At 40.7% G+C, this 13,615-nt stretch overlaps 1 protein-coding gene across 1 annotated transcript; it reads left to right on the forward strand.

Annotated features, from left to right (window-relative positions):
* Positions 1 to 7,349: 7,349 nt before the first annotated feature.
* Positions 7,350 to 13,085, forward strand: LOC131681103 (uncharacterized). The gene has a single exon (XM_058961813.1). It carries the CDS (start codon positions 7,350 to 7,352, stop codon positions 13,083 to 13,085), a length of 5,736 nt encoding a protein of 1,911 aa, XP_058817796.1.
* Positions 13,086 to 13,615: the final 530 nt, after the last annotated feature.

Raw genomic sequence — 13,615 nt, forward strand, 5'->3', positions numbered from 1 at the left:
GATTGACTGCATTAATTAGTTCGTTCGGCTTTTTGTTAGTTGCACACAAAATAGCCCTTATCAGCGCTAACAAATGAGTCAAAAGAATTAAAATCTTATCAATTCTGCAACATTCTTTGAAAATGTTGGAATATTATTGATGCAAAGCTGAAAATGGAAGTACGGCAACACTTGCCACTGGATGGATGGTGGGGTAATAAATAAATAAAATAAAAAACTAGGGTGGATGTACCAATAGTCGCATGCTTAAGGAAAACTTTTGATAAAAAATCGATTAATAGACCTATGGGCAATGTTAATACATTAAACGAAAGCTTTCAGTCCCTACTTCATAGGAAAAATATAAAGATGGCTTAGTAACCAATTTATGTATTCAAAACCGCTTGTACCACTATAGGAACACATGTACCAATAGTGGTGCAATCGTTAATTTCGGTTCCTATTGTTGCAAATCCCATTGCTTTCTTATGGGACTTGCAACTATAGGTACACTACATCAACTATAGGTGCAAGGGAGCTCAAAATTCTAAGAAAATATTTTTTTTCAATAGTTATTTGAGCAAATTTCAAGGATAACAGTTTTATTGTCGCATAATTTTGGTGCGATGAATCGATAAAAAAATATTTGTTGATGGTTGGTATCTTTGTTAGGCGTATAACCCACTACTGCAACTATTGGTACACCTCAACTATAGGAGCACCCACCCTACCAATCGTTCTAACACTGCGACGTCATTTCCTGTATCGAGAAATCGTCTTCAGTTTACTCGGTCTATGGATGCTTGTCGCCAGTTTCACATGGCACGAAGACTTCTCAGATCTCCTTGAACTTGGTTGATCCACCTCGCTCCTTGTATCTATCGGGTAATTTTCGAGAACCATTTTTACTGGGTTGTCGTTCGCCATTCTGACGTCATATCATAACGATGTAAGTCAATTAAACTAATAAGTGTCCAATATGGGTAATACGACAAATGTGGTATCGTACTGATTTTAGTTTACCGCCATATCGATCCATATCATCTATACGTGTGAATCCGGAAAGTTGAATACTTTCAATATGTTGATGTGAGCGAAATCAAAGCGACTCCTCTTGAATCCTCCGCTGGTTTCAAGTGTTTCAGTGTCAATGTCAGCACATAGCATATCAAGTTCGTGGCTGAGGATCTATTTTACATATGTGCAAATTGTAGTGAATATGTAATATACATTTCCACCACTATATTGAACATAACCAGCCATGCAATCGTAGTTTTGGCAAATAAGAAAGGCACAATTACACCACTAGGTGGATTAAAAAAGGTTTTTGTAGTAGTGAATTATACTTCGTGATACGAATGGATGGCACACATAACCGTACCAAATGTTAGCACCTCTGAATCGCTAGAATTCGTCGTATTTTATGGTGCTCAAATATTGTATTTTTTCATTCTTGCATAAAATTCCGTCTCTTCAGATTCGCAAACTGCCTGAATTATTTAATTTTTTAAACGAATAATCATGAAAGATCATTCAACAATACGTGTTTCACATCTAAAATCTCTTTGCGTATTATTTTTCATGATAATTAGTAATAAACCAAGTCAACAGGAATTTATCGGAAAATATCGGTTCAACTTTCTATAATGGAATATAAATTTCGACAAGTACTTTAAAACTGACACTTAGGCCGCGGCGACCTTTTCTCTACGTAAACGGTTTTGTGGGGTACATTCGTACCCCAGAACGAAAATCGCTCTAGTATGTTTAATTTTTATTAAATTTATAATTAAAATCATTCGTAAAGTAACCTGTTTAAAAATATTCGTGTTTTGGCTATTTAATTAGGTAATATTTCATTTTGTATAGAACAAGTCTTTAAAATACGTCAAAATTCTCTTTTTTTCTTCATATTGCTATAACTCCGGTAGTTTCAAAGCGATTTTGACCATTTATACGACGTTGTAAAGCTTATTAAATTTCTTTTTGAACAATTTTTTTTTAAAAACCGGTCAAAAAGTATATTTATTCCGATGCTTTTTTAAAACCAAACGCCTATACAAACGTTAAAAATACAGCAATATGCAGTAACAGAGATGAAACAGGAAGGCGTCGAAGGAATAGGTAGAGCCGGTGCATTGTACGTGTATATAAAGTAAGTATGTTCCAGAGCCTGGGCTGCAGAAGATAAGGATTCGAATGATGCGTCTTGCATAGTATATACAAATCATATTCACGAATGTGTTTTTCATTCGCAAAAGCAAAAATTACGATACCGATCCAAACGCATTTTCTAGTTGCTTTGCTATAGTGCTTTGTTATACCAAATAACAGATACTATTATTCGGCAGAGTTGATACTTATACAATTTTACACAAGTTTCTCGCTTACTATGTATCGATATTTTGCTTTTAAAAAAATATAATTTTTTTTTAATTATGTACACATGACAAAACACTAACGCTAACGTTTTTGTGGGGTACATTTGTACCCCAAACAAACTTTAAGCAAGCACTGTTAAATTGGTCAAATGAGACAAATAGGTTGTACCTGCCTTCACGGAAGTTTAATAATCAAATTGGTTTATGATAAAGATTTCTTGCAATTCTTGCAATAAACTGTAACGGAAAAATAAGGATTTGAACTCATAAATTTGGTGGTACTTTGGTGTCATTATGGCGGCTGAAATTTAAAAAGGGCACATTATTTTTTTAAAAGCAGATAGTTTAGGCCAAATTTATTTTCTAGAAACTGTCTTTGTTCCATCAGACCTAAACCTAGCTTCACTTCCGCCAGGTTTCGTTGTTCATGACACTCATATGGTGATGGGATAATAGCACCATTATCAAATCAGTGGTACATATATGATACAAGCACTTTCTGTCAGATTGTTCCCGGGCTGAGCTGTTGCATGATCCGGATTCCTTCATGAAAATACATGAATTTCCACGAACTTAACGAAATGATCGCAAAAATTTTGTGTGTTCTGTTGAAGCCATTAACGGATTTTTAAGTTTGGAGTCGTTCCGAGAGCTCCATTGGAGATGTCGAAGCATCTCTATTGGCGCGCATACCGTATAATATGAAGCATAAAATGACGTCAGAAAATGATTGATACCCTTCGATACAGGTTTGACCGTTCCAACCAGTAACGTGGGTGACGTCATGTAAACTGTCGAATACGAATTGCCAATTGCCATAGCTTAATTTAATACATGTAATAAAGTATACGAAACTGCCTTGCAGGAATGGTCTCTGATAAAAAATCAGAAATTTTGGTTAATTACGACGGGCAGGGTTGTTGGAAACTGTGACCATTAAGCTTTCTGTTTCCCCATGAATTGGCCGCCGATTTAACTTAATTTCCGGTTAAGATATCAATGATTTATCAAGTTTCTCAGCACGTTACAAATTTGACGTTCAATAATAGTAAATATAAATGCGAATTCAACTCGGTAGTGATTTGTTTTTCCAAATGCAGATATAACTCAATGCGTATGGTGCTACTTCAGATTCGAGTGATTCTACTATTCTTAGATGAGTCAAGGGTCCAGCTCGGGTGCCTAGAATTAAAAATCTTCGAGTCTTTGGTTGATTCTCCGTATTGGCAAGTTGGATTCGGATCGGGCTTCTCAAATTTTAAATTTTCGGGTTCGGGTCGGTTTCGGGTTTTTTAAATTTTATAATTTCGGGCTCGGGTCGGGTTCGGGTTTTTAAATTTTCATGCGCTCGGGTTCGGGTCGGGTTCGGGTTCGAAAAAATTGAAACCCGACCATCTCTACTATGATCTTGAAATAATGAACGTAAATCACATAACTCGTGACATGAATGTCGAAAATCGTAACTAAGATCCTGAAATTACGAACATAAATTAACATAAATCTTTACTCGTAACTTGAATGTCACAACAACGTAAATAAAAATTACGAAAATCATAGTAAAGTTCCTGAAATCATGAACATAAATCTCATTATTCGCGATTAAAATATCAAAAATCGCGACGAAGATCCTGAAATCATGAACATAAATCCCGCCAGTCTGACAGAAAAATCCGATAGTAAACTCATGACTAAAATAGCATGGTGGCGTTATGATGAATCATCAAAATCGGAAAAAAAACTTCTGAAATAATGAATATCGTTTGACTGTCGGCTGTGTATTCCCAAATTTGGAAAAAGAATCACAATAAAAACTATATGCGTCCAGGGAACAATTGTAGTAACCCAACCAAACATTCGAATATAACGCCGGGGTGAACTAGTTTTTTTTTTCAAAACACAAATAGTTTCAAAAATACTAGGTTATTTATTCACAATTTCAGGAACTTGGTCGCGATTTCCGATTTCAGGAACTTGGTCGCGATTACCGTATATCGTTAAGATCACCAAAAAGTGAATTTATGAACGGATTTTTATCCGTTTAAACAGCATTGGTAAATTGAATGCGATGCCCGCAAAAATTTACCACGCGCCAAAAAATAATGAAATTTAAACGACATGAATATCAATACGAATGTAAACACACAGATTGAATAAAAAATTGGAAAATTAAGTTAAGATCTACGCAAACAATTGGAGCATGGAAAAGCATATGGGTCATTTCGCGCGAAGTGTTCAAAAAAAGATGCAAACTTGAAATCGACCTTCACGGATGTCAACCAAATTATCTCGGGCCAATACATAAAAACCAAAGTTTTTGTGTCAATTGAACCACCCCTTGGACCAAGGGAGCACCCCCCCCCCCCCCCCCCCCCGTTTTGACAAATTACCAAAACCCTTGATTTTCTATTGATCATATCTCCGGTTCTATTTACTCTAGTATCAAACCACAAGATGGCTTTTGAAGAAAATTATTCAAGGAGTCTAAAAAAAATGTTAACTTTTAGCGGCAGTGCTGCCAATTATCCGATTTTTTCAGTTAAATATCAAAAGTTAATTTTTCTTTCAATACATATGTCTTTAATTTAGAAAATTTTAATGCCGTCGTATATCATTAAAAACACTTATAATATCAATATAATTGGAGCGTATCCTACGATACACAATTTTAAAGAGAAAAACTCGCAATTTAAAAGAAAACAAATAAAAATTTGGTTCGAAATATTTTTTAATTTCAAAACTAATCTAACATTGAAACTAATTCAAAATTCTCGGGGAAAAAGGAATCGGACCCCCAAGACCCTCCCCCTGGATCCGCCCCTGCTCGTTGTCTTCGGCAATGTCGTCTTTCTTGATGTTCAAATATATTAACCGTGTAAGTCATTCATTCAAGATTAAAAAAGTGAAACTTGAGACTTATTTTCATGGTTTTCCGTAGCGAGTCGTCTGAACTGGCACGTGGAAACCTGCCCTTAATAAGTGTAAAGCGTCGTCTGTGTAATAAAGTGGATCAGGGTTCTTAATACAATTCTTATTTCTTCTTTAATGAGATTAAAAGTAACTCTCGCCTCAAAAATATCATTGGAAGTAAATGGAAAAAAAGTTTTGTTGTATGTTATGTAGTGTTTTTTTATTTAAAGGGTGTACAGAATCAATTTACATCACTTTCGAATCGGTGCATCTTTTTTCCATTAGGTACTTTGCATTGAAATTTTGGGGTGAAATTAGTTCAATGTATATTGTTTGCATGGTTTATGTATCACTAGTAATTGTCCAACCTTTACGAAATTGAAGTCGAAAAAAAAACATCAGTGGCGTAAACAAATTTTGCGCACATCCAATTTACGGTAAGTCGTGTTTTGAAACGGTACAACGAACGTTTGACCGTCGATCGGAAGGACAACGAGGCCAAAATGGATCTCCATATAGTGTGAAGGATCACAACCAGTTGAAGCTTTCAAGAAGAATCAAAATAGTTCAGTGAGAGCACGTGTTTTTTGGGGCTGTTTTCACACTCGACTCGATTCACACTCACCCGTCCTGTAGATGGGCAACATCGAGCTCGAAACCGGTCGACAAAAAGGTAAATTTTAACCGTTTTTATAGTTGGTGAGGTCAATAAGTGTTATGTCCTGTCTCGCGTCGTGTTTTTGTGCGTGTGTTCAGTGAGAGCCGTGGCAAAAAACTGCATTAAAGCAAAACTTTTGCACAACATGCAAACAACGTGAAGAACTACACACCTACAAAGTCCAAAAGCTACACAAGCTATACTCAGCTGTTGACGAATCCACATTGTCTCGTCATGGATAACGAAACATAAGTGAAAGCAGATTTCCGGCATTTTTTGGGCTCCTTTTCTTCACTACTCGTGATAAGTTTGACGTCCCCGAGGAAGTTGAAAAGTAGACAATCTATAAATTTGCAAAACAAATTATTTGCAGACGATTTGCTTGTTTGAAAGCGTAGCACTGCGTTTGTGTTAATCGTGATGGTTAGGTACTTGAAAAAAGGCTTCAAAAGCGTTTATTTCCGCTTTGGAGGTCTAACGATAGCCCTACGCTTTTCTAGCTGTGAGCTCGTGTCATTACTCTATTACTATCTTTTATATTCTGGAATTGAGCAAAGCCAAAAATGTCAGTATTAAAGGATCTTAATCCCCCGAACGCACCGGAATTGCGGCCAATTGAGAAAAACTGGGCCATCATTAAGTACTCCGAAAGCATATGAAAAAAGTGATATCGGAAGCAGAAATGAAAAAAAATGAGTTGACCCAAACGTTTTACAAGACCTTATCAACAGTGTTCAGAGGGAGGTGCGTGCAAATCAATATAGCTGTTACCGCGAACGCGACTGGTAACCCTACATCGATCGATCATGCTGCGGGGGAATAAAAATGACAGAAGGGAAACAAATGATAATTGGGTGGAAAAGAGACATGAAAGAAGAAGATAGAGGGAAAAAACAAAAGCTAAGATCAGCGTGGTTAATTTCTAGTGTGCCTTTTATTAAAATTATAAATTTTATGATTATTTGCCATCTTATTCGCTATCTATTGGAACTACTAACTATAATAGGTAATGCATCAACATATTATATCTAAATACAACTAAATTAAATCGGTGTTTACCACAGTCGCACTTAGGACTAATCACCCAATTGAATTGTACCGAACCATATTCGGGTTTAATTAAATTATCAATAAGAGTAAGTACTCCTCTCTTATATACATATGTATTTTCTATTAGAATCCTTATAATCTCGCAGGTGCAATAAATTCTTGAGATAGAATAACATAGTGCCGAGGGCGATTTGGATTCGCACTGAAAAATTGTAAGTTAAGTGAGGTTATGGTAGGCTCAATTCACGGAAACTAATAAATGTCAGCTGAAGCTGATCACTAAACGGAACACTGGTCTGCTTTCGGAATTGAAGAATCCAATATTCTTCAGAATTTTTCACTCTCGGAGAACCTCAGACACACTAATCGGTAATATGGATGACACCAATGCTAAAAACCCTCACCTGGAAATATCAGAGATAATGTGTGCTAAGTGCGGTAGGCGAGAAACGATTGAAGTTTCCTTCAATGCGATACCAATAGCAGCTTGGAGATGCGATAGATGCCGGGCTACAAGTAGCGTCGCTTCGTGTAAAAGCGAACACGGAGATACGAATGCAACTAGACTTGCAATGCAGATGCAGTTTATCGAGCAAGAGCAAGCGATCCGTCTACGACGGTTAGAACGAGAGAGTGAGCTAGAGAAACTTCGCATTAAACAAGAGCAGACGGTAGAACAAAAACTACTCGAAGAGCGAGAGACGTTAGAGAGACGATTTCTCAAAGAACGTTTCGAGATGTTATCGATGAACATCCCGAACGATAGGGAAAGTGTACACAGTCGGGGAAGTCATCGCCACAGCGTCGAAAAGGTGAACGATTGGATCGAGCAATCCCGCCGACAACTGGTCGGGAATCAGGTTGACCCTGAAATAGTTGCTCGCCCAACAAAGGGCACTACTAACGAAGTGCGAACCATTCCGTCGAACGGAACGACCAGCCACATATCGGCTCCCCAACCCTTTCCCTATGACTCGTCGGGCTCACAAGCCGACACGAGATCAGTATCTACTCTGAGTTCCACACGCAGTGTTGGACGTCGCTCTCTCGATGCACCGCACATCGATCTTGCTCCCGATACAGAGCGCCGCTCTTTTAAAGCGCCACGTGATCCTTCCAAAGGACCTTCGCAGCAGCAGATTGCCGCTCGGCACGTCATGCCACGTGATTTACCAACCTTTTCGGGAAACCCCGAAGAATGGCCTCTATTTATAAGCCAATATAACAATACGACATTAGCTTGTGGGTATAGCAATGCAGAGAACCTTGTGCGACTTCAGCGATGCTTGAAGGGACACGCGTTAGAATCGATGCGATGCAGTCTCTTAGTGCCAGACACCGTTCCCCAAGTTATAGATGATCTCAGAATGCTGTACGGTCGCCCCGCGCTCTTGGTGGAGATGCTACTGAGAAAAGTTCGAAGTATACCAGCTCCGCGGTCAGACAAGCTAGAAATGTTGATCGATTTCGGTATGGCGGTTAATAATCTCTGTAGGCATTTAGAAGCAATAGAGCAAAAATCCCATCTGACCAATCCGATGTTGCTGCAAGAGCTGGAAGACAAATTACCTGCTGATATACGATTACAATGGGCGCTTAGGAAAGGGACTATGAGCGGTGCAGATTTATTGCATTTAAATGATTTCCTCATGACGCTTGTTCGAGCAGCTAGCCAGGTAGCACATCGTACTGTAGCCCTTAATGAGAGGCAAAAAGGAAAGGATAAAACTTTCGTTCATGCTCATTTGGAATCAGAGCAACCCGTTCATTCGAATGTAGTACTAGCTCCCAACGTACCGAAAACCCAGAAAAACTGTCCTGTATGCAAGATGGCGGAACATGCCGTGAAAGAATGTCCGGAGTTTAAGTCGTCGGAAGTCGAACAGCGATGGAAGATTGTACATACCCTGAAACTGTGCCGGAGCTGCCTGAATGGTCATGGCAAAAAGCCATGCAGATTTTCAACCCAATGTGGACAGGATGGATGCCAGTACCGTCATCATATTTTGCTGCATTCCGCGCCTAGAACGCCAAATCAGGCATCACATCCTACCTCGCATGGGAGGAGACCAATTGCTGGCCCATCTACATCAGAAAGTCACACACATCGATCGAAAGAGTCAGCACTGCTTTTCAAGGTGCTGCCTGTCACGCTCCATGGAAAGAACGGAGTCGTTGAGACTTTCGCGTTTTTGGACGATGGTTCGGATTCAACGCTGATCGAAAGTACCCTAGCAAATAAGCTAGGCATAACAGGTTTAGTTAGGCCTTTAACACTGAAGTGGACTAACAACGTTACTCGGCAAGAGAACGAATCGCAGGTTGTTCAAGTTAGTATCTCTGGACGAAACAAGGCAAGACGGTACGTCATGAATGCACGCACGGTTAGTAAGCTGCAGCTGCCCAAACAGACTCTTCACTTTCAAGGGCTAGCAGCAAAGTATTTGCACCTACGCGGTCTTCCAGTGACAAGTTATGAAGCGGCTACTCCACAGATAATTATCGGACTAAATAATTTGCACATTTCGATGCCACTTAAATTTAGGGAAGGTGGCGAACGACACCCAGTGGCAATAAAGACTAGGCTCGGCTGGAGTGTTTACGGAGGCGAAGGTGAAGAAGATGTAAATCACACATTCCATATGCATGAGAAGGAACTGCACGAGGTCGTTAGGGAATACATCTGCCAGGAAGATCTCGGAGTTAAAGCCATAACGGTTGAATCAGAGGAGGAAAAGCGAGCTTACAGCATCCTGGAAAGCACCACGATTCGCGTTGGCGACCGGTTTGAGACCGGACTGCTCTGGAAGCAGGATTATTTTGAGTTTCCTGATAGCTATTATATGGCTCTCAAACGTCTACAGTGTCTCGAACGAAGAATGGCCCGAGAGCCAACTTTAAAGGAAAATCTTCACCGACAAATAAGGGAATACCAAGACAAGCAATACGCTCACCGTGCAAGCGAAGCAGAATTGCAGAATGCTGATCCGAGGAGAATTTGGTATCTCCCAATAGGCGCAGTAGTGAACCCAAAAAAGCCACATAAAGTACGGCTAATTTGGGATGCTGCCGCGAAGGTCGAGAGCGTGTCCCTGAACAGCATGCTGATGAAAGGTCCAGATTTATTAGTATCTCTTGCAGCAGTGCTGTTTCGATTTCGAGAAGGATCAATTGCTGTGAGCGCAGACGTGAAAGAAATGTTTCACCAAGTTCAAATAAGGACCGCCGACCGCCACTCGCAGAGATTTCTTTGGAGGGAAAACCCGTCAAAACCACCTGAAATCTATCTCATGAACGTAGCTACCTTCGGTGCAACGTGCTCCTCGTGCTCCGCGCAATATATAAAAAACAAAAACGCACAGGAGTTCAACGAAAAGTTTCCAAAGGCAGCCGAGGCCGTTTTGAAAGGCCATTATGTTGACGACTATGTCGACAGTTTTAATACGATTGAAGAGGCACGAGAAATAGCCTTGCAAGTAAAGTGGATTCAATCCAAAGCGGGATTCGATTTACGCAATTGGCTGAGTAATTCTCCCGAACTGAATGCGGTACTGGGTGGATCAACGAATGCAATGATAAAGGATCTGATGCTGGGCGGTGGAGAGACCTCGGAAAGAGTCTTAGGAATGCTGTGGTCACCTGAAAACGACTCGCTCGGGTTCTCTGCAAAAATGAGAGCTGATGTACAGCTACTCATAGATGAAAACAAAAGACCAACGAAAAGGCAGGTGCTCAGATGTGTTATGACCATCTACGACCCTCTGGGACTGCTTACATCAATACTCGTCCATGGAAAAGTGTTGATTCAACAAATTTGGCGCTCTGGAGTCGGATGGGATGACTGGATCGATGATGTCGCTTTCGAAAGATGGCTGCAATGGATAGAGATGATACCAAAGGTCAACCAAATTCGAGTACCGCGATGCTACCATGGCATCAGATCACACCTGTACACGGATATCCAGCTGCATGTATTCGTTGATGCTAGTGAAGCTGCGTATGCATGTGCAGCATACTTCCGCTATCCAATCGACGATGGAACGGCCAATACCGTTCTGGTGACGGCGAAATCAAAAGTTGCTCCTCTTAGACCAATTTCCATTCCTCGTCTTGAGTTAAACGCTGCAGTACTTGGAGCTCGAGTAGCGAAATTTGTAAAGGAAAATCATCGAGTGGAAATTTCGAAAACCATCTTCTGGAGCGATTCAACTACGGTGTTAGCATGGATCAATTCAGACCCCAAAAAGTACAGGCAGTACATTGCGCATAGAGTGGGAGAAATCTTATCACTCTCAGATGTAGGCCAATGGCGATGGGTACCATCCAAAATGAATGTTGCTGACGAGGCTACGAAATGGGGTAAAGGGCCGTATTTTGACGGGAATAGTCGTTGGTTCAAAGGGCCTTCCTTACTTGACGATCAGGAAACTGAATGGCCTCAACAGTTTGTAAACCCATTATGTACGGATGAGGAAATCCGATCGTGCTTCACGCATCATACGATTCAAAATCGTAGCCAGCTACTGGATTATAATCGATTCTCAAAATGGACCACCATGCTTCGAACTATGGCGTATGTGTTGCGGTATGTAAGCATTCTAAAAGAAAAACGTACTGAATTGGAGATTTGCGTCGGTCGTCTCACACAGGAAGAATTGCAAAATGCAGAGCGGGCCATTTGGAAAGCCGTGCAGTGGGAGTGCTACAAGGATGAAATCTTGGCATTAGAGAAAGGTTTCCAGTCACCAGATATGCCAGCTCAAACAATCGACAAAGGTAGTTCGATATATACATATTCACCAACAGTAGATGAACTCGGTGTTTTACGCATGGACAGTCGAGCTAAATCAGCACCGAACATACCATCAGAAGCGAAGTTTCCAGTAATTTTGCCAAAAAATCATCGAGTGACAGAGCTGATTCTCAACGATTATCACTACAAATACCATCACGCTAATCCAGAAACGATTACAAACGAGGTCCGCCAACGATTTGTTATTCCTTTTCTGCGTGTTGCAGTACGGCGCATGTCGAGGAACTGCCAACTTTGCAGAATCAAGCGGGCTCAACCAGCGGCGCCAAGAATGGCACCTCTACCGGCCGCCAGGTTAGCGTCATTCGTTCGTCCCTTTTCGTATGTAGGACTGGACTACTTCGGACCTATTCTGGTGCGTCAAGGAAGATGTGAGGTAAAGCGGTGGATAGCTCTTTTCACCTGTCTGACGATAAGGGCCGTGCATGTAGAAGTGGTTCACAACCTGACCACCGAAGCTTGCATAAAAAGTGTTCGAAGGTTCGTTTGCCGCCGAGGGGCTCCACTTGAAATCTACAGCGACAACGCGACGAATTTTATGGGAGCCGAAATCATTCTACGAGATCAGGTGAGCAAAATCAACATAGAATTGGCCGACACGTTTACTAGCACGTCCACCAAGTGGCTATTCATACCTCCTGCATCTCCGCACATGGGCGGCTGCTGGGAGAGAATGGTGAGATCCATTAAGACGGCGATGTCTCAAATTTCTACCCATCGACGTTTGGACGACGAAGGATTGCTCACTTTGGTTATCGAAGCAGAGGCGATAGTCAATTCACGACCCTTGACATACATGCCTCTGGACACACCTGAACAAGAGTCGCTGACTCCAAACCACTTCCTGCTAGGTAGTTCTAGCGGAGCTAAGCAGCCTATTGCGGAATTAACTACAACTGCTGCGGCGCTTAAAGGAGGGTGGAATCAAATTCGCCATCAGTTGGACACGTTTTGGCGACGTTGGACCAAGGAATATTTACCAACTATAACACGGAGAACTAAATGGTTTGAGGAAGTTAAACCAGTGGCAGTCGGTGATTTGGTTTTGATAGCTGATGATCCAAAACGTAACAATTGGATTCGAGGACGAGTAACAAGAACGATCACCGCTAAGGATGGCAGAGTGCGGCAGGCAGTAGTCTCCACATCGAAGGGTGAGTTTCGACGTCCAGTCGTAAAGCTAGATGTGAATGATGTTGGTAAAACTGCAAAACACACGCAGTCTTACGGGGGCCGGGATGTTACCGCGAACGCGACTGGTAACCCTACATCGATCGATCATGCTGCGGGGGAATAAAAATGACAGAAGGGAAACAAATGATAATTGGGTGGAAAAGAGACATGAAAGAAGAAGATAGAGGGAAAAAACAAAAGCTAAGATCAGCGTGGTTAATTTCTAGTGTGCCTTTTATTAAAATTATAAATTTTATGATTATTTGCCATCTTATTCGCTATCTATTGGAACTACTAACTATAATAGGTAATGCATCAACATATTATATCTAAATACAACTAAATTAAATCGGTGTTTACCACAGTCGCACTTAGGACTAATCACCCAATTGAATTGTACCGAACCATATTCGGGTTTAATTAAATTATCAATAAGAGTAAGTACTCCTCTCTTATATACATATGTATTTTCTATTAGAATCCTTATAATCTCGCAGGTGCAATAAATTCTTGAGATAGAATAACATAGTGCCGAGAGCGATTTGGATTCGCACTGAAAAATTGTAAGTTAAGTGAGGTTATGGTAGGCTCAATTCACGGAAACTAATAAATTTCAGCTGAAGCTGATCACTAAACGGAACACTGGTCTGCTTT

This window comes from Topomyia yanbarensis, chromosome 2 (assembly GCF_030247195.1).
Source record: "Topomyia yanbarensis strain Yona2022 chromosome 2, ASM3024719v1, whole genome shotgun sequence".
Classification (NCBI taxonomy): Eukaryota; Metazoa; Arthropoda; class Insecta; order Diptera; family Culicidae; genus Topomyia; species Topomyia yanbarensis.

Bases quoted from the DNA above. Each gene is read 5' to 3' on its own strand.
- LOC131681103 (XM_058961813.1), top strand. From the start codon at position 7,350: ATGGATGACACCAATGCTAAAAACCCTCACCTGGAAATATCAGAGATA.